The 18,397-nt window shown below is 46.4% G+C and overlaps 1 protein-coding gene across 3 annotated transcripts in view; it reads right to left on the minus strand.

Moving 5' to 3' along the window:
* NF2 (NF2, moesin-ezrin-radixin like (MERLIN) tumor suppressor) overlaps window positions 1–18,397 on the minus strand; it is a 484,134-nt gene that overhangs the window by 129,143 nt on the left and 336,594 nt on the right. The window contains exon 16 of one of the 3 annotated variants that reach the window (XM_086943227.1): window positions 6,595–6,695. The exons of the other annotated variants lie outside the window; for them this stretch is intronic. Coding sequence (XP_086799353.1) covers window positions 6,612–6,695 — 84 coding nt within the window. The 3' untranslated portion in view covers window positions 6,595–6,611. Of the gene's footprint in view, window positions 1–6,594; window positions 6,696–18,397 lie in introns of those variants that run through there. 3 annotated transcript variants of the gene reach the window in all.

The raw sequence follows: 18,397 nt of genomic DNA on the forward strand, positions 1-18,397 counted from the left end.
GATGTCTGCGAGGGCCTCATTAAACGGCAGCAGGGGCTCCGAAGAGCTCGCTGCTGGCTGAAGCACCTCTGTCAGGAGGTTAGTCCTGACTGTCACAGTAGGTAACTCGAGGTTCAAGGCCTCGGCCACCCTACGCAACACCACTGCGTAAGATGCTCCCTACTCAGTAGCCACGGTAGGAGGAGACAACATGTCAAGATCTGGGGAGGTATCCAGACCTCTGGCTTCCCACAGTTCCTCCTTCCACTCAGGGTCGTATTTTTAACTGGCCAGTTAAAGGGTCACCAGACCCCTCCAAGTCCTCTGAAAGTGGCCAGGGTGGAACAAGCGGCACAATAAATGTAAGACTGATAGTCAATACAGTATATGTTATTTAATAACAATTAAAGGTGATAGAGACTGCTTCCGGATCGCGGAAGGCAAATCGAGTTACTGAAGACTGTACCTGAATTCAGCCAGCAGGTTTCGTCCCGACTTGGCATTGCGATTGAGCAATCCCCGTGAGGCGTTTCACAATATTGAAACTGGCAAATGCCAAACGCTGTTATCTTCATGGAGTACATTACCTACTCCCTTTAATCTGGTAGTCTCCTGACATACCCTGGTGCAGTCTTTTAAAGCTCATAGGCTACCCCGGCCTCAACTATTGAACCACGACAGTGTACCCGGCTGGGTTCACTGTAAGTGCATTTAATTTTGTACTCACGCTTGGTGGTCACCCCTCGAGTTATCATCCTGTTCGCGTGTAATTCAAACGTCTAGAGTCCCCCATGGTTTAGTCCTGACGAGACCCATTATACTGTCTGGGTCGAAACGCCGTCGACGCCCCCAGAAAACGAACCCTACGAACAGTGCCTATGATTCTTGATAGCCATTCTTACAAACTATTGTGTTCATTATTAATTGTTGGTCGTTTTCTTGTACTATTATTCCTTTTAGAAACCTTATATGTCACTCCTGTTTGTATTAGTTTTGTATAATTGTTGCACTTCCTTGGTTCTTACTTTACACTTTGGGTCACTTTGCACTTAATTTTGTAACACTAAGAATATTTATTGATTGTTGAAAAAGAATGAAAAAATCAAACAAAGAAACATAACATTTAATGATGATATGGAATCTTCCGTGTAGAGTCGTTTCTCTGTCGGATACCCTCCTTCAACCCTTTAATTGTTATTAATTAACATATACTGTATTGACTATCAGTCTCACATTTATTGTGCCGCTGGAACCGTTGTTTTCCGATATAAAGTACTGACCCTGGTTCCTTAGTGGGTAGGGTTCCCTTGTCTCTTTTGTGACAGGGTGGAACAAGGGCACAAAATTACCCATCGGCGCCGGCTCCGGTCCCGCTCTGTGTCCACATCACTATGGAGGCTGGGGTTGACGCCGGCTGGGGGACCAGATGCTACGGCAGCGAATGTGGTGCCGGTGGAATCGGCGCTGGGGGAAGTGTAAGTCGATTTACAAAAGGGGGTGGTGATGAACAGAGTGTCTGAATTGAGCAGACCACTCTTACCCAGTCCAAAGATCAGGGCTTGATCCATCACCGTTATTTATCTCACTGCCCCATCCCAGCTCAGAACCTGGCTATATGCAAATCAGTCTGTCCCTGGCCCAGTGCATCATGGGAACAGGGCAGACTAAACTACCAAGCCAATTCTTTACCAGAAAGGAGAGAAGCTACCGGGGACCGGTTTCTGGCATTTCAGCCTCTTCGGCCCTGCTTGCTTGAATCCTGATGGAGCAGTGAGAAAGGGACTCATGTCTGAGTATACCCTGCCACACCTATAGTGGCCAAAATCGATTTACAAAAGGGGGTGGTGATGAACAGAGTGTCTGAATTGAGCAGACCACTCTTACCCAGTCCAAAGATCAGGGCTTGATCCATCACCGTTATTTATCTCACTGCCCCATCCCAGCTCAGAACCTGGCTATATGCAAATCAGTCTGTCCCTGGCCCAGTGCATCATGGGAACAGGGCAGACTAAACTACCAAGCCAATTCTTTACCAGAAAGGAGACAAGCTACCGGGGACCGGTTTCTGGCATTTCAGCCTCTTCGGCCCGGCTTGCTTGAATCCTGATGGAGCAGTGAGAAAGGGACTCATGTCTGAGTATACCCTGCCACACCTATAGTGGCCAAAATCGATTTACAAAAGGGGGTGGTGATGAACAGAGTGTCTGAATTGAGCAGACCACTCTTACCCAGTCCAAAGATCAGGGCTTGATCCATCACCGTTATTTATCTCACTGCCCCATCCCAGCTCAGAACCTGGCTATATGCAAATCAGTCTGTCCCTGGCCCAGTGCATCATGGGAACAGGGCAGACTAAACTACCAAGCCAATTCTTTACCAGAAAGGAGACAAGCTACCGGGGACCGGTTTCTGGCATTTCAGCCTCTTCGGCCCGGCTTGCTTGAATCCTGATGGAGCAGCGAGAAAGGGACTCATGTCTGAGTATACCCTGCCACACCTATAGTGGCCAAAATCGATTTACAAAAGGGGGTGGTGATGAACAGAGTGTCTGAATTGAGCAGACCACTCTTACCCAGTCCAAAGATCAGGGCTTGATCCATCACCGTTATTTATCTCACTGCCCCATCCCAGCTCAGAACCTGGCTATATGCAAATCAGTCTGTCCCTGGCCCAGTGCATCATGGGAACAGGGCAGACTAAACTACCAAGCCAATTCTTTACCAGAAAGGAGACAAGCTACCGGGGACCGGTTACTGGCATTTCAGCCTCTTCGGCCCGGCTTGCTTGAATCCTGATGGAGCAGTGAGAAAGGGACTTATGTCTGAGTATACCCTGCCACACCTATAGTGGCCAAAATCGATTTACAAAAGGGGGTGGTGATGAACAGAGTGTCTGAATTGAGCAGACCACTCTTACCCAGTCCAAAGATCAGGGCTTGATCCATCACCGTTATTTATCTCACTGCCCCATCCCAGCTCAGAACCTGGCTATATGCAAATCAGTCTGTCCCTGGCCCAGTGCATCATGGGAACAGGGCAGACTAAACTACCAAGCCAATTCTTTACCAGAAAGGAGACAAGCTACCGGGGACCGGTTTCTGGCATTTCAGCCTCTTCGGCCCGGCTTGCTTGAATCCTGATGGAGCAGTGAGAAAGGGACTCATGTCTGAGTATACCCTGCCACACCTATAGTGGCCAAAATCGATTTACAAAAGGGGGTGGTGATGAACAGAGTGTCTGAATTGAGCAGACCACTCTTACCCAGTCCAAAGATCAGGGCTTGATCCATCACCGTTATTTATCTCACTGCCCCATCCCAGCTCAGAACCTGGCTATATGCAAATCAGTCTGTCCCTGGCCCAGTGCATCATGGGAACAGGGCAGACTAAACTACCAAGCCAATTCTTTACCAGAAAGGAGACAAGCTACCGGGGACCGGTTTCTGGCATTTCAGCCTCTTCGGCCCGGCTTGCTTGAATCCTGATGGAGCAGTGAGAAAGGGACTCATGTCTGAGTATACCCTGCCACACCTATAGTGGCCAAAATCGATTTACAAAAGGGGGTGGTGATGAACAGAGTGTCTGAATTGAGCAGACCACTCTTACCCAGTCCAAAGATCAGGGCTTGATCCATCACCGTTATTTATCTCACTGCCCCATCCCAGCTCAGAACCTGGCTATATGCAAATCAGTCTGTCCCTGGCCCAGTGCATCATGGGAACAGGGCAGACTAAACTACCAAGCCAATTCTTTACCAGAAAGGAGACAAGCTACCGGGGACCGGTTTCTGGCATTTCAGCCTCTTCGGCCCGGCTTGCTTGAATCCTGATGGAGCAGTGAGAAAGGGACTCATGTCTGAGTATACCCTGCCACACCTATAGTGGCCAAAATCGATTTACAAATCTGTCCCTCACCACCCCTTGTTGTAAATATTTTTGTCCACCCTAAGCGTGGAAGGGTATTCTCAGATGTGAGACCCTTGCTCATTGCACCATCAGGATTCAAGCAAACCGGGCCGAAGACGGCTGTAATGCCAGAAACCGGTCCCCGGGAGCTTGTTTCCTTCCCAGTGTAAGAATTGGCTTTTGTAGTTTGGTTTGCCCTGTTCCCATCATGCACTGGGACAGGAACAGACTAATTTGCATACAGCCAGGTTCTGAAACTGGGATGGTGCAGTGAGCTAAAAAACGGTGTTGGATCTAGCCCTGATCTCTTGACTGGGTGAGAGCTTTCTGCTTAATTCAGAGACTCTGTCCCTCACCACCCCTTGGGGGAAGTGTAAGTGGCTTCGATCCGGATCCAGGCCTGGATCCAAGGGGGCCTGCAGAGCCGGAGCGAAGGCCTAGGGCCCCCAGCCGAGTCCGTGGTGCCCGAAGGTGCGCATGCACAGTCGGACTGTCCAAAGATGATATACATCACTTCGTAGAACTGACGAAGCTGGGCAGGAGTCGCTCCCGGAAAGGACAGGAAGGATTGAGTCGACCCTTGGGGCTGCCCACGTGGAGCCGCACCACCCACACCCTTCGTTGCGTCAGCGACGGACGAGAGGGAGTCAAAGAGCGACGATGCATCTTCGACTTCTTATGGTTCAACTTACCTGACCCCGAATGCGAAGACTTCGAAGAGGAATAGTGGTGATCATTTGACGTGTTTTCTTTGTGATATGTAAATTAGTCAGAGTGCACATCCAAAGTAAATATTTGATGTATTCAGTGTATATATCTTTCAGATTATTCTTTTGAGGACGTAAATTATATCTGCTTGAGTTTTATCTCAGATTTGCTGCTTGTTTATTCATGGTATTATTCATGCATTTAACTGTTGCATTTACCAAGTGTGTTATTATCACTTGCATATAAATATAAATATATATCTCTATTTTTATTTGAATGCTGTGCATTTGGCATCTGGGAAAGCCTTTCTGTTAGAGAGCATTGTGTAAAATAAAACCCCAAGCCTTATTATGAAAAGAGAGTCTTTGCATTTTGTAAAATAAAACCCTTTTCTAAAGGTGGTGTTGTGTTATGTCTCCTGATTCGCTGTGTTTTGAGCCACCATGTGGGAGATTCTGTATTGTCTGAAAGGCGAAGCAAGACATTTCTGCATGTGCCACATTTCATACCCAGAACCCTCTATTCTGCTAATTTTAAATATGATAGAAACTTTCCTTGGCTACACAGATCAAGTAGCCCACCCTAGGAGTGAGGCCCCTTCCTGAATACATAATTTACCGCCGGCCCAGGTGCCTGGGGTCAGGGGGATGGATATTTCCGCCTTTGGGCGACAGCCTGGATGCATATCAGAGGTGGTGTAAGCTTTATAGCTCACCTCCTTGATGTGCCACTTCACTAGCTATCCTATCAGGGAGGGAAGGGTCACCTTTAATATAATGCACCCGGTCTCCTGTGCTTAGGAGGCCTACCTTAGGGGTGACTGGGATATATTAAAAGTAGTGCTTTGACCTTGCCACACATGTTCAAGCACCTTGCACTGCTCATGCAGTCTGCAATGGCAGGTCTGCTGTCATCTGTTTATTTGGGTCACTCAGGGTGGCACAAACTGACCCCTTTACCTCCTATGCCCTGGGTACCTTTAGTACTACTTACCTGGGACTTATAAGGGGGTTAAAGTCCTTGCCAAATGGAGGGTACCAATTCACATGCATCAGATGTAGGTAAAGAGCACTGGCACTGGGGCCAGGTTAACAGGCCCTAGTGCACTTTAAGAGTCATAACCATCAGCATTGGGGCAAAACGTGTGTGGGCATAACACCAGGCTATTAAATAGATGGCACGCCAGACCATGAAATAACAGGCCTGCATGCCAAGGTGAAGCTGGCTTTGAGGTTGTGATGGAATCAACATGCCGACAGACTAAGGGGAGGGGAGAAAGGACCAACAGGTCAAAGGCAAGGCACCTGAATGAGAAGGTTATCAGACTATTTAAGGGAAGGCGAAAAGGTCCAACGAGGGAAAGCCAGAAAGGCATAAGAAGTAGACGTGAAACCCCCTGAGGCGCATGGGAGGGGGCTGATTCTAGCCAGCAAGAACGAAAGGGCTATCATAACATTATGAGACAGAAATTAGGGTGCCAGGGAAAGATTCAGTAAGCCAGAAAGTGGGGGATGAGTGGGGCTAGCAGGCCAGAAGAGGAATTTTGTAGGTCAGAGAGGGGAAGGATGGGGCTATATAGAGGAAGTAGCTGGATGTTGTGATGACAGGCTAGAAGGTCTGGCTGAAGAGGCTAGTTAAGCAGGTCAGGGCGCACAGAGGGGTGTGTGGTAGACAACTGGTCTGAGGAGAAAGGGGATAGCAGCTAGGGCTAAGCAAAGGACAGCAGACCGGTCTGCATGTAAAGGAGCTAAGGATGATGTAAGCCAGCAGTCTAAGTTGCAACGAGGAGTGTAGACATTGTGTCAGAAACGTCAGTACAGCTTAAATAAGTCCTCTACGTTGTGACTTTTGCTACCTTTCATCATTCCCTAGGCGCATTTCAATTAGTTGCTTAGGAGAGTATATCAGAAGGAAGATGTGTCTTCGCCCTATACACTTGCAGCAATATCAAAACTGAGGGGTAAAATACATCAGCAAAGTTAAAAGAACGCTCCAACATTCTTTCAAAGTTTATTAAAGTTTTATTTGTGCTGTGCAAAATTAGAATATGGAGGAAGAGAGTGCTCCCTCTGTGATCTGGTGGCCCATGATGTAGCTGCATCACCCTGCAATAAAGTGTAATACATTAGGACCTAGTAATATACCTCGTCTTCATTCATAGACTACTTCAAAAGGTATGGGTTAGTACTTAAGAAACTGTTTTGCAACCAGGACACATGGGAGTTTCCTAAACTGACCCACTGTGTGATCTAGCAATGGCAACCTGCTCCTTCTCCGAAAGTTTGAACTGGGAGTTTCTGGACGCAAGCCCCTTTTTACAAGTGATGCAGATATTTCTGTTTTTTAAATCATTGGTTTCCCTCTATGTCAAAGCAAAAATAGAATGCAACAACCTCAAAAAGGCCAAACTTCTACAGACAACAGTCAACGAGTATCTCTTTAAACAGGGGTTATTCATCAAGCTACATAAGCTCTGTAACGGGGCCTCTTTGAGGAAATAACATGTAAAGCAGCCAGCAAGGGGGGCAAGCAATGCTTAATTTGAGACGGTGGGGACCACCATTGTTCATGTTTGGACAACAGAACTTGTTTTCACTCCTCATAGGTTTCCCGAGAGCAAGAGAGAGAAAACACACAAAGGGGAAAGAAGGAGAAAGACGGAAAAACAGTCACGGAGGGAGAAAACATGAACCTGCATGAGAGAGTTAAAGGAGCAGGGAGTGTCTGGTAGTCTGTTAAAGAGGCATGAAGAGGCTTCAAGACTAACCAGCCTTGGTATTTGGGGCGTCGACAATTAACAGAGTGGACCGCATGTTTCTGAGCAGAGCTTTGGGCACCGGCCCTCATTCTTTTACAAATTAAGCCTGGGAGCAAAAGTTGGTGACAGTGGGATTATGCTATCTAATCACATTTGTATAGGACAAAAACCCTGCAAAGCGACTATAAACCGAACAACCTTGGAAAAGGAAGATCTTTTATTCAAAAAGCCGTCTACAACATCTTCCTAAAAGGGGGAAGCTGAAGGGACCTCACAGGTAAATGTAGCTGAATCTTCAGATTCTCACTGAACTGGTAACAATTTATCAAGGTGAATAAATAATATGAGGCAAAGAGAGCGACTTCGAATTAACATTCAAAGTACAGTGTCTGCAGATGACAGAGAAGTCCCTTCAGGCTTCTGCACCAGAATTCTTTAGCACAGACTTGTTTAAAGAAAGGCACAGATGTTTTCCGATGGAATGCACTTTCATGCCCTACAGCTACTCGAGAAAGGACAGGGCATGCAACTGTGATCTGTCGAGACATCTGTGCCTGGGGAGGAACCGTGTAAGAGGACAAATTGGAGTGGGTCTGGTCTCCGATGCCTTGTATTAGCGATGGAGAAAGAAACATTCTGTTTAAAACCAGCAGATTCCCCAAAGCAGTATGTAAGAAAATAGAACAGACCATTCACAAATATGTATAGATATAAGAAACCATTACCAAATGAGAGTAAACTGCATGTCAATTGTGCCTTCATGTAATGCATGTGTTGAGAGGCTCACGAGGCAGAAGCCTACGCACTCAAGTCACAAAGGCAACTGCAATAGGAATATAGTGTTTTAAAAAAAATTTTTTTTTTTAGAGTTTGATCTTTTGTGCTGCTGGTTGCTGCTGGTCAAATGAAGCTCTGACTAATCCAGGGAAACAGCTTCGGGTCACTCCGATTTCAACTTTCCTCAAAGGCTGTGGTTAATTTGCACTAGCTTCTGCCAGGGCTCATCCCTGCAACACACCTATTACACCAGGAGTGCTAACTAAGGTGAGCTTATTCATGATTTCACTGATGGACGTAAATGCACATTTCACCTGAAAGGACCCTGCTGATGTTGAACAACATTACTGATGGAAAAACACACACTTCCCTTTATAACAAGCATTTACAATGCAATGGCCTCGTCCTTGTTAAAGTTAGAGCTACTGGCATTGCTCATGACATTTTAGTTTTTAAAACATAAATAAATGGCATTGTCATTTACAATGCCAAACACTTAATCTCTCGCAAATGCGAGACCTATTGCATTTGTATCCACACACACACAGAGCCGCACGCACCCACACACACAGAGCCAGACACAGAGACAGAGCCACACGCACCCACACACACAGAGCCAGACACACAGAGTCAGAGACACACACACACACACACACACACACAGAGCCACACACACAGAGCCTCACACACACAGAGCCACACACACACAGAGCCACACACAGACGCAGAGCCACACACACACACAGCCCCACACACACACAGCCACACACACACACAGCCACACACACACACACGCAGAGAGCCCAACACACACACAGAGCCCAACACACACAGAGCCCAACACACACAATGAACCCAACGCACACACACACACACACACACAGAACCCAACACACACACACACAGCCACACACACACATACACACAGAGCCACACACACAGAGCAAAACCCAGAGCCACACACAGAGCCACACACACACACAGAGCCACAAACTATTTTACCTGTTTTTTGTTATAAAAAGTTTTCTAAAATCGCTTTTAAAAATATAATCTAACATCTTTATTATGTAATGGTATTTGTTGACCTGAGTTGGGGGTCTGAATCAAATAAAATTATTATTGATCGATTGATTGATGCCCCTATGTCCATCGAAGGATCAAGGAGAAAATGGAGGGGTGGGGTGGGGGGTGGAGGGGGGGTTGAAACACCAATGTGCCTTGCCATGTGCCGCTATGCCAAGCCTAGTGTCTACATGTATAGTGTAGAATATGGCACAATTGGCTTGTGCTACCTTGGCCACTTGGTGTTGACTTGCATCAGATGTCAGCCCCTGTTGTGGTATGTAAAATCCCTCCCAAAATGTGAGATGATGTATTAAAGAATGTATGACGAGTGTGTGACAGGGGACAGTTAGAGAGACAGTGACGGGATTTGAAGAAGGCCGAACCCATTTGTACCTATTCATCGTAACAATGCCCATCGGAGTCCAGGGTGTTAGATGACCCTACGCAGGACATGCAAACACCTGCCCAAAATTACAAATGGCTTTATCCGCATTGTCTGTCACACGTGACACCCTCAGCCATTCGTCGGTTTTTTAAAAGCACTTTGAAAACTGATACTAGCAGGTCCGTTCGGACAATGATATACAGAAAACAAAGGCCACAAATTGTAGCTAAAAAGCTAGCAGCATTCAACAGGCTTGTTGAACCTGATGTTGTTAAGTTATTTGACGTGACAATTACTTAGGCGCACTGGGTCACACCAAGCTTGCTGGTGTCCCATTCTTATGTATAAGGAGTTCGTTCATTCAGTGCATTCTGCGATCTGTGCTCCTGTTCACGACTAAAAAAAATCAGAATTAGTCTAAAAAAGGCAAAGAAAAAAACAGATCTGGCTATGCTACTCACATAGAAATCTAAGAACATTAAGAGGTCTGGCCACACAAATGACTTCCATCTCAAAACAGACCCTCAACCTTACCCCCTCCCGACATCAACTATTACAAAGCCCCACCCGCTGAAAGAAACCACCAGATCAACCAAGTCCCTAAGGACTACTTTGGTCAACCCGATCGCACCTAACATCGAACCAGCACCCGTCATAACCGCTCAATCTCACCAAATCACCCCCGCCCATGCCTCCGGTATCTTCGCTCTCTGGTGTTTAATTCTCCAATATTCCAAATACTTCCGGATTCTACACAATCACCGCGCGCCTAGCCTTCAATGAACGGGAAGGAAGCGCCGACAGGTGTAGCTGCAAACAAAAAAAAAGCCAAAAAGAAGCCAAATGTATAAAACGATGAGAACTGGTTAAAAAATATATTCAGGTTAGTGGCAGTGGAACTTTTAGGTAATGAGTTTGGCGCTTCATATTTCTGTTTAAAGTGTTCCTTTGAGCAAGGCTTGCATGCCTCAACATGAAGGAGGCGCCGACAGGTCTAGCTGCAAGCAAAAAAGCTGAAAAGAAGCCAAATGTTTAAAACGATGAAGGATCGTAGAAGCCACAACTATTTGATGCGTTGGGGAAGGTCGGATTGTTTTCAATTTGCAAGATACTTGTGGCACCAAAACATCACCATCTTTCTCCGAGGCGAGGCAGAAATGCCTCAGAGAAAGCACGGTCATTTTCTAATTCGGGGGCGTGGTTTTCTTTCTCTCCTCTTCCCATTGGCTGGAAGGTAAAATTCCAGCCAATGGGAAGAGGAGAGAAAGAAGCAAAAAAAGACGCCCCGAATCGGAAAAAGACGGGGCTTGAACGGAGTGACGCCCCTCTCCTCCAATGGCTGACCTCCGTTTAGGAAGCCAGCCAATGGAGAAGAGGGGCGGATTCAAGCCCCCAATACTGTTAACATAAAATCTCGGCTGCACGACACTGCTGCGCAGAGTACGCTAGACCGAGACCTAAAAATGGCCCTCATGGAGTAATTGTGCCAGTAGCATACAAGGCCCAAGCTGCCCACAAGCAGGGAGAGCCAATGACTCGCCTTTTGATGGCTGATTTAAGTCCCTTAAAGTACTATCAGGCATCCGGGAACCTTGGTCATCATATACAAAAAGCAACAGTGGATCCCTTGAGAGGCGTTTATAAGCCTAAGCTTCTTAAGCAAAAGAACAAGTTGCATTACTCATCTATAAGAGATTAGACAGTGTACTTAATTACTGTATCAATTAAACAAAAGCACATGTAACAGGAGCTCCGTTAACCGGCGCAGTGAGAGTGATTAGTGACAAAGGTGAGTACAACCATCCAATTCATTAGCTTCGTGAACCCACTTTGGCGCCTCATCAATAGAGAATACGGCTGTTTTTTCAGAAAAAAAAGAAACAAAAATAGTTTGTGTGAATGCCTCGCAACAGTCAGTGGGTTTGGCCAACAACAAATCAATGTCAGACGCCCCCCCCCCCCCCTTCAGATGAGGAACATCAAATGGAACTTTAGACTGAGTCTTGATGATTTGCTTCACAGACAGGAAGAATGTAAAGCTAGCTAACTTTAATACACAACAAAGTCAATCTCCAGAAAAAGTAACGCTGGCACTGCTATACAGCACAGCAAGGACAATATTGACACTGCGCCAATCCTTGAATCACTAACAATTGCCAATTAAACCTTAAAAACATGCAATGCCATCCTTCATTAAATTGGTTAAATAGTCAAAATCTGTTTTAAGAAGTGGCTCTTATACTATTCCTAAACCAACACCTTAATAGGGAGAGGTAATGAAAGTCCTTCCTAAAGTCTTACATCAAGGCTACCTCTATGCTAGATACTCAGTTTCTGTCAAACAACATATTCAGGGGCAAACAGATATAGCAAACCAACCAGAAAAAAAGATGGCATGTGTTTACAGGAAGAAATGGAAGTGGTCTCATATTCTGACTTGACAACCTGGAGACATTGACTGCAGTATAAATGACTATCCAGTAAAACTCAACTGCACTCCTGGACACCAAGCCGCCAGAAAGCTTTAGACTGGCGGTAAAGCATGTACTGGCAAAGAATCTGCACAACTGTTAACACCTTGGCTGCTGTGCATTTTCCCCTCCTGTGCTGACATTCTTTGAATTCTATAATTTCAGTCATGAGGCACAGCTCAACTGTGCCTCATGACGAGCTGAGCTCGTCATGAGCATGGAAGGGGTTAATGTTTTTGTATGTTAACATGTTTCGTTTCTGTGTTGTACATCAGTTTACAGTATTACAAGTGAACTGAATCAAACAGCTTTTCTTTAACCATTCTATCATTTGTGTGTTTTAATTTAAGACTGAATTTGGATTTAATATTCTCTTTAACAACGACACACTAATCACACTAGCATACATATAAACAATTGCAAGCATCTTTGGCCCATCAAATCCTAACGTTTTTATGAAAAGATTTGGCGAGCTGAAAGGCAACATATTCGGTAATAATTGATTGGAGGGTTCCTGGGAATTCTTAGACCAGCAGACCTTTCTAAGTTACAACACCAAATTAAGGGTGAATTAAGGGTGATATGTCCCATAGGGTTAGTAAAGGGTTGTGTTTTTAGACACTAATTACTGGGGAAGGGGATCACTTATCTCAAACCACATGTATTGAGGAGTCACTGAACTTTGAGAGATTAACATCAAACACTGGTGAAGACCACTGTGGCTTGATGAGCACACTAGACACAACTTACCTGCACTCACGCGATAAATTGTGATAAGAGAGACACCAGGTAGGACCCCTTCTCAGAGTTTCTTTCAAGCACAGTCATAAAGAAAGATGGAGATGCCTTCTAACCCCACTTGCGTCCACCTGGAAATCTGCAGCAGTTAAGACGAATGCAGGTTTTCTCTTGGAGTAGGTGGCGAAAAAGGCGTTAAAGCCTTTAGGGTGACACTTGGTACATCAATGTGCACAATACTCTCCCCCCCTCCTCCCCAAGTGTTAATACTGAGAGTTGAGTGAGCTCAGAGGATACTCTTGCAATGAGCTACAACCTAGGTTGTTTTAAACAGATCTGATGGAGAAGCAATTTAATTTGAAGCTTCCTGAATGCAAAGCTCTTCTGTAACTATCCAGAACAGTCTTGACCTAGGGAAGTGGTACTATATAAAGTTACGTGGCTTTTTAATAGACTGTCATCGACCCACCATGTACACTCCTATAAGTGCAGAATTGAGACCCACACCGGAAGGGGAAAGCTATCTACACTTTAGGATGACCTTTGAAAAGGAGCCTAAATGGATTTCGACCATTATATACAGAAGAAAGGTCAAGAAAAAGTGTTCAGAAGCTGTAAACTGGGCAGGATAAACAAAAACAGTTTAACTTGAATCATCTAATCATGGAAATACAGGAAAACAAGAACTCTCTCTTTCAATACCCTACACCTGGTGAAAATCATTAGTTGCATTCAGATAGATTCACAGAGTCTTGAAGTAATGAGACTGCTTATGTAAATTAAAAAATTAAAAAGTGCAAAAAATACATGTGTCCTACTCACAAAGGGATGTGCATGTTATGTTATGTTACCTGCTTTCTGCAAACACATTTATTTATGTATTTATTTTAGAGCGAGTCAGACAAGGTTTTAGTGCTTGCTGCCCAGTGCAAGACTGGCGGGAGTGCAATTGGGTCTGCAGAAAATGGGAAACAGCGAATCAATCCAAATACTAAACCATTATTATCTGGTAAAAGGCAATGTCTCCAAGTATTTATGAAAAGTCTAGCTGTTTCCTCAGAGAAAGAGGGATTGAGCTTCACAGTGTCCTCCTGAACTGTAAAAGCTACTGATCCAATAGCTGATGCAGTGAGCATATTCTCTACACGCTCAAAACAGGAGGCTGATCGCAACAAGCTTTTACCACTGTTCCTATTTGTGTGTCACATCCGAGTTCAAAATTGGTCAGGATCCAGTGGGGCTCTAGATCAGAGGTCAGATTTAAACAGATTCTTATTGAGGAACATATGGGCCTTTCTTTGTCTTTTTTCCATCCTACAGCTAAGATGCATGTAAACAGTGGAGGTAGCTGAAGGACTTGAAGCAATGACTAACAAAACCTGCTGAATTGTGTGATCAACAAAGAGCCATGTTTAACTCTGTATACTAGTGATTTATTTGTCCACTGAAATAAACGGTGGCATAGAATCTTGCTGTGCAGAATCAGGTCAAGATTTCTGGTCAAGAGTCGACCCGCTCACCTCCAATCTGTCCCCAACTACCAGGCGGTGTAAAGCATAAAACAGTACTAAAGAGGACCCAGTGATCAAGAGGATGGGTCACTAATCGCAGCACCTCATTTTATCTAGCCAAAGCATTTCACCTAAACAAAGGTCCCAGGTTCAATGGGGTACAGTTTAGCCAACAGCTATGGGAGGTTTTAGGCAGCCTCCTGCAGTGTGTACTAGAGGACAAATAACCTTTGTGGCCAGTCCATTAGTACTGGTGCCTCTTCTTTAGCTCTTGCACCTGGGTTTTTCCATGTAGTCGGAACCGTGGCTGTGCTGGAGTGTGTGAAGTGGCCTTTCCCTGCCTTGGGACCCCGTGCACACGTGCCTGTGCCAGCGCCCAGAAACCGGGTGGAAGAGGCCTGGCTCATGCCTGACACCGGAGTGTGTCCCCTGGCTGGGGTGAAACAGTGGAGGACCCAGTGGTGCCATAGCGTAGCAAGGAGCCCTTGAGAAGACCTGCGACCTGGGTGCACTGACTGGAAGTGGAACACACCAGCCCCAGGCAGTAGACGGCTGGCTGTTTGGGTTCATGAGAAGTGCAAAGGCGATTGGTGAGTGGCCCCGGGAGATAGAAGAGGTCACAGACCTACCTGGGGTCCAGGAACAAGGGCAGTGAAGACTTGGGGATGAGTAAGGTCCCTGGCTGGTAATACGGGACACAGCCCTGGCGCAGAGGCATAAGGAGGTGCGGCAGAGGTGTGTGGCCCCAGCTGAACTTGCCAAGTGATTAAGCCATTGCCAGTAAGTCTGGTTCTAGGGTCTGGGCTCAGGCGGTAAGTGTGCAGGACATTGGCTTGGTACCTAAGCGCAAGCGCAGTGGGCCAGAGGACCCCGGAACTATATCGGTGAGGGTCGCTTTTGTAAGGCGCAGGGTGCAGTGATAAACTGCCCACATCATAGGGATGTTGCGAACCCGCACTGGAGTGGCTTGTAGCGGGCACTCTGGCGGTTGCTCCCCGACCGCCTATAGAGGGGGAACCAGATCTTCCATTGGCTATTATAACCCCCTGGCGATGGGAAAACACAGAGGGAAACAAGTGGGGCCTCCCCCAGATCAGGAGGACACTACACCTGACCAGGTGCACAAGGAGCCGGAGTGTTAACCCTCAGACCTCCCTGTCCAGCAGCAACTGGCTAAAATACTATCAGCCATTGCTGATACCAAGGCGACACTACACCAGGACATCAGCTCAGTAACAGTGGGTCTGGGCCTGCTGAGGAAGGAGCATGCCAAACTGGCGGACAGGGTAAAGCAGACTGAATCCTCCCCGACAGTTATTACCCAAGTGCAACAATCTTTGACCAGTCAAATGGGGGAATTATCCAACAGAGTAGCTGTGTTGGAACAGAGAGCCGAGGACGCTGAGGGGTGGAACTGTAGGAATAATGTGATAGTTCTGGGTTTGCTGGAAGGAGTGGAGGGCAACGATATGATGGAGGGTTGGCTCCGCAAGGTGGTCGCACCGGAGGGCTTGTCCCAGTTTTACACCTTAGAGAGCGAACTGCGTTCCGCCCGGTGGTGGCCAGGCTGCCCCACTTCAAAGACAGAGATGTGCTATTGCAGAAAGCGCATATGGAAAGAGCGTATGTGGCCGACAATAGTAAAGTTTCATTGTTCCCTGATTACACGTTGGACGTCCAGAGGCGAAGCACCTCCTTCCTTGAGTTCAAAAGGGTGCTACGTGAAGAAGGGATCCAATACTCCTTGATGTTCCTGGCCAGACTGCGGATAATGCTGGATAGGAAGACGCACTTTGTGACGATCCCAAGGCAGCCTGGGAATGGTTGGAGGCCTATAAAACGGAAGGCCTGACCGGGACACTACCAAAGGTGGCTCAGCCTAGAGACTGAGAGTCAGGGAAGAGATTGCGGAGATGACAGCGGCGTGTGAGCTTGAAGAAACTGAGCCCGTCACAGACTGAAAAGGAAAGAGCGGAGGTGTTACAGGCAGTGCAAGTCATGATGCAGGGTCAGCAAACGTCATCGGAAAGAGGCACATGTTCAAAGAAAGGGACTGATGAATCGAACTCGGACACATCCCGTAGTGGGAGTGTTAATCTGCCAGATGTGACCCTGAGCACTGCTGATGAGATTCTCTAAACTGTGAGACGTTAACTCAGGTTTCCACCTATTTCTCCTGTGTCGCCTTCTCTTTTGGTGCGGTCTCTTCCCCCTTCACCCTGCTTTTCATTACTGTGCCTTCTCTTTTTGCTTGGGGCTCTGAGGAGGGTGGTGAGGGTGGCCAGGTGCGCTCCCCGGTGTAGGCCGAACGGGCCAACCAAGCCTGACGTGTTCTGGTTGAATATTGGTGCTTCTGTTGAGCACCTGTGGTGATTGCCACACTCCCTCTAGGTCCTACCTTTGCAGCTCTGGGCCTTCCCTTGTTGATGCAGATTTGTCTGCGGTTTGGGCAGATGGCCGGTGCTAGACCGTCCTGGGGTCCGGGAGTTGTCCTATTGGGGATGTTTGTTCTTGCTTAGTTTTGTGCATGCAGAGGGGGGTGGAGGTGTGAAGCCTGGAGAGTTGACAGTTGGAGGGGTAATGAAGGTGGGGGGGGGAGAGGGTTGATGTGGAACCATTCTAATCAATGCATTATCCATTCAAGTTCATTACATGGAACATACAGGGATGGGGTCCATGGCTAAACTAAATAAGATATGGAAAATGCTACTTACCAGTATGCATCTGTTCTTGGCATGTCGAGCTGCTAACATTCACATCTTAGCATAGATCGCCGCCTCGTGTTGGGTCCGGATGTTTGCACCTTGTTGTCTTGGAAGAGTCTTCGAAGTATCACGAGATAGGTGACTCCTCCCCTGGACTACAGTGCGCATGGGCATCTTCTCCATCTTCAGATTGTTTTTCGCCATTGTGGCAAAGATGGAGTATAGGAAAGTAAGAGATGAATATGTAAATGTATGTAAAAAAGATAACCCTGCAGCTGTGACAGGCACGGGGAGGAGGGTGGGCGATATGAATGTCAGCAGCCCTACATACCAAGAAAAGATGCATACTGGTAAGTAGCATTTTTTGTTCGAGGCATGTGGGCTGCTGAATTCATATCTTAGCATAGACTGTATAGCAGTTTCTCCTCTAGCGGTGGTTGCCATATCAGCTGCAGTGGTTTGAAAAAGAGTTTGAAGGACAGCCTGGCCTACAGCAGCTTGTTGTTTAGCTTGCACGTCAACACAGTACTGTTTAGTGAAAGTGTGTATGGTAGACCATGTAGCTGCCCTACATATGTCTTCTAAGGGAATATTTCCTAGAAAAGCCATGGATGCCCCCATTTTGCGCTTTGAGTGGGCTTTTGGGGGAACTGTTAAAGTGCGCTTTGCCTTTTGATAGCATATTTGAATGCATTTAACTATCCATCTGGCTATTCCTGTCTTGGAAATGGGATTACCCTTATGTTGTGGTGAAAAAGCAACAAATAGTTGTTTTGTTTTTCTGAGTGATTTTGTTCTGTCAACGTAATATAGCAGAGCTCTTTTAATGTCTAGCGTGTGTACACAACGTTTAAGTTCCAGACTGGAGAAGGTGGATGCTTTGGAGGGATAATTCTTTTAAGTCCTTCCATAAAAGCTTTGATAGGTGGTATTCTGAATAGGGACACATGTCTGTTTTGAAGATATGCTGCTATAGCGGCAATGTGTAGCCTTATGGATGAGTATGCTACGTTACATCTTTGAAGATGTAGCAGGTAACAGATTAGGTTTTGGATGGAGGCATCTAATGGATTGATTTGGTTATTATTACAATAAATTACAAATCTTTTCCATTTAGCTGCGTAGCATGCTCTGGTAGTGGGACGCCTTGCTTCCTTGATAATGTTCATGCAGTCTGGAGGCAAGTTAAGATATCCGAACTCTAGGATCTCAGGAGCCAGATCACTAGGTTCATTTGATTGGGATCTGGGTGCCCGATTTCTCCATGGGTTCTGTGTTAGCAATTGTGGCGAAAGGCGCAGTCTTTGGTGGGGAACTATTGAGAGTTCTAGGAGCGTTGTTTACCATGGCTGTCTTGCCCATGTGGGAACAACAAGGATCATTGTGAGTGAGTGTTG

Source organism: Lissotriton vulgaris, chromosome 11 (assembly GCF_964263255.1).
Source record: "Lissotriton vulgaris chromosome 11, aLisVul1.2, whole genome shotgun sequence".
NCBI lineage: Eukaryota > Metazoa > Chordata > Amphibia > Caudata > Salamandridae > Lissotriton > Lissotriton vulgaris.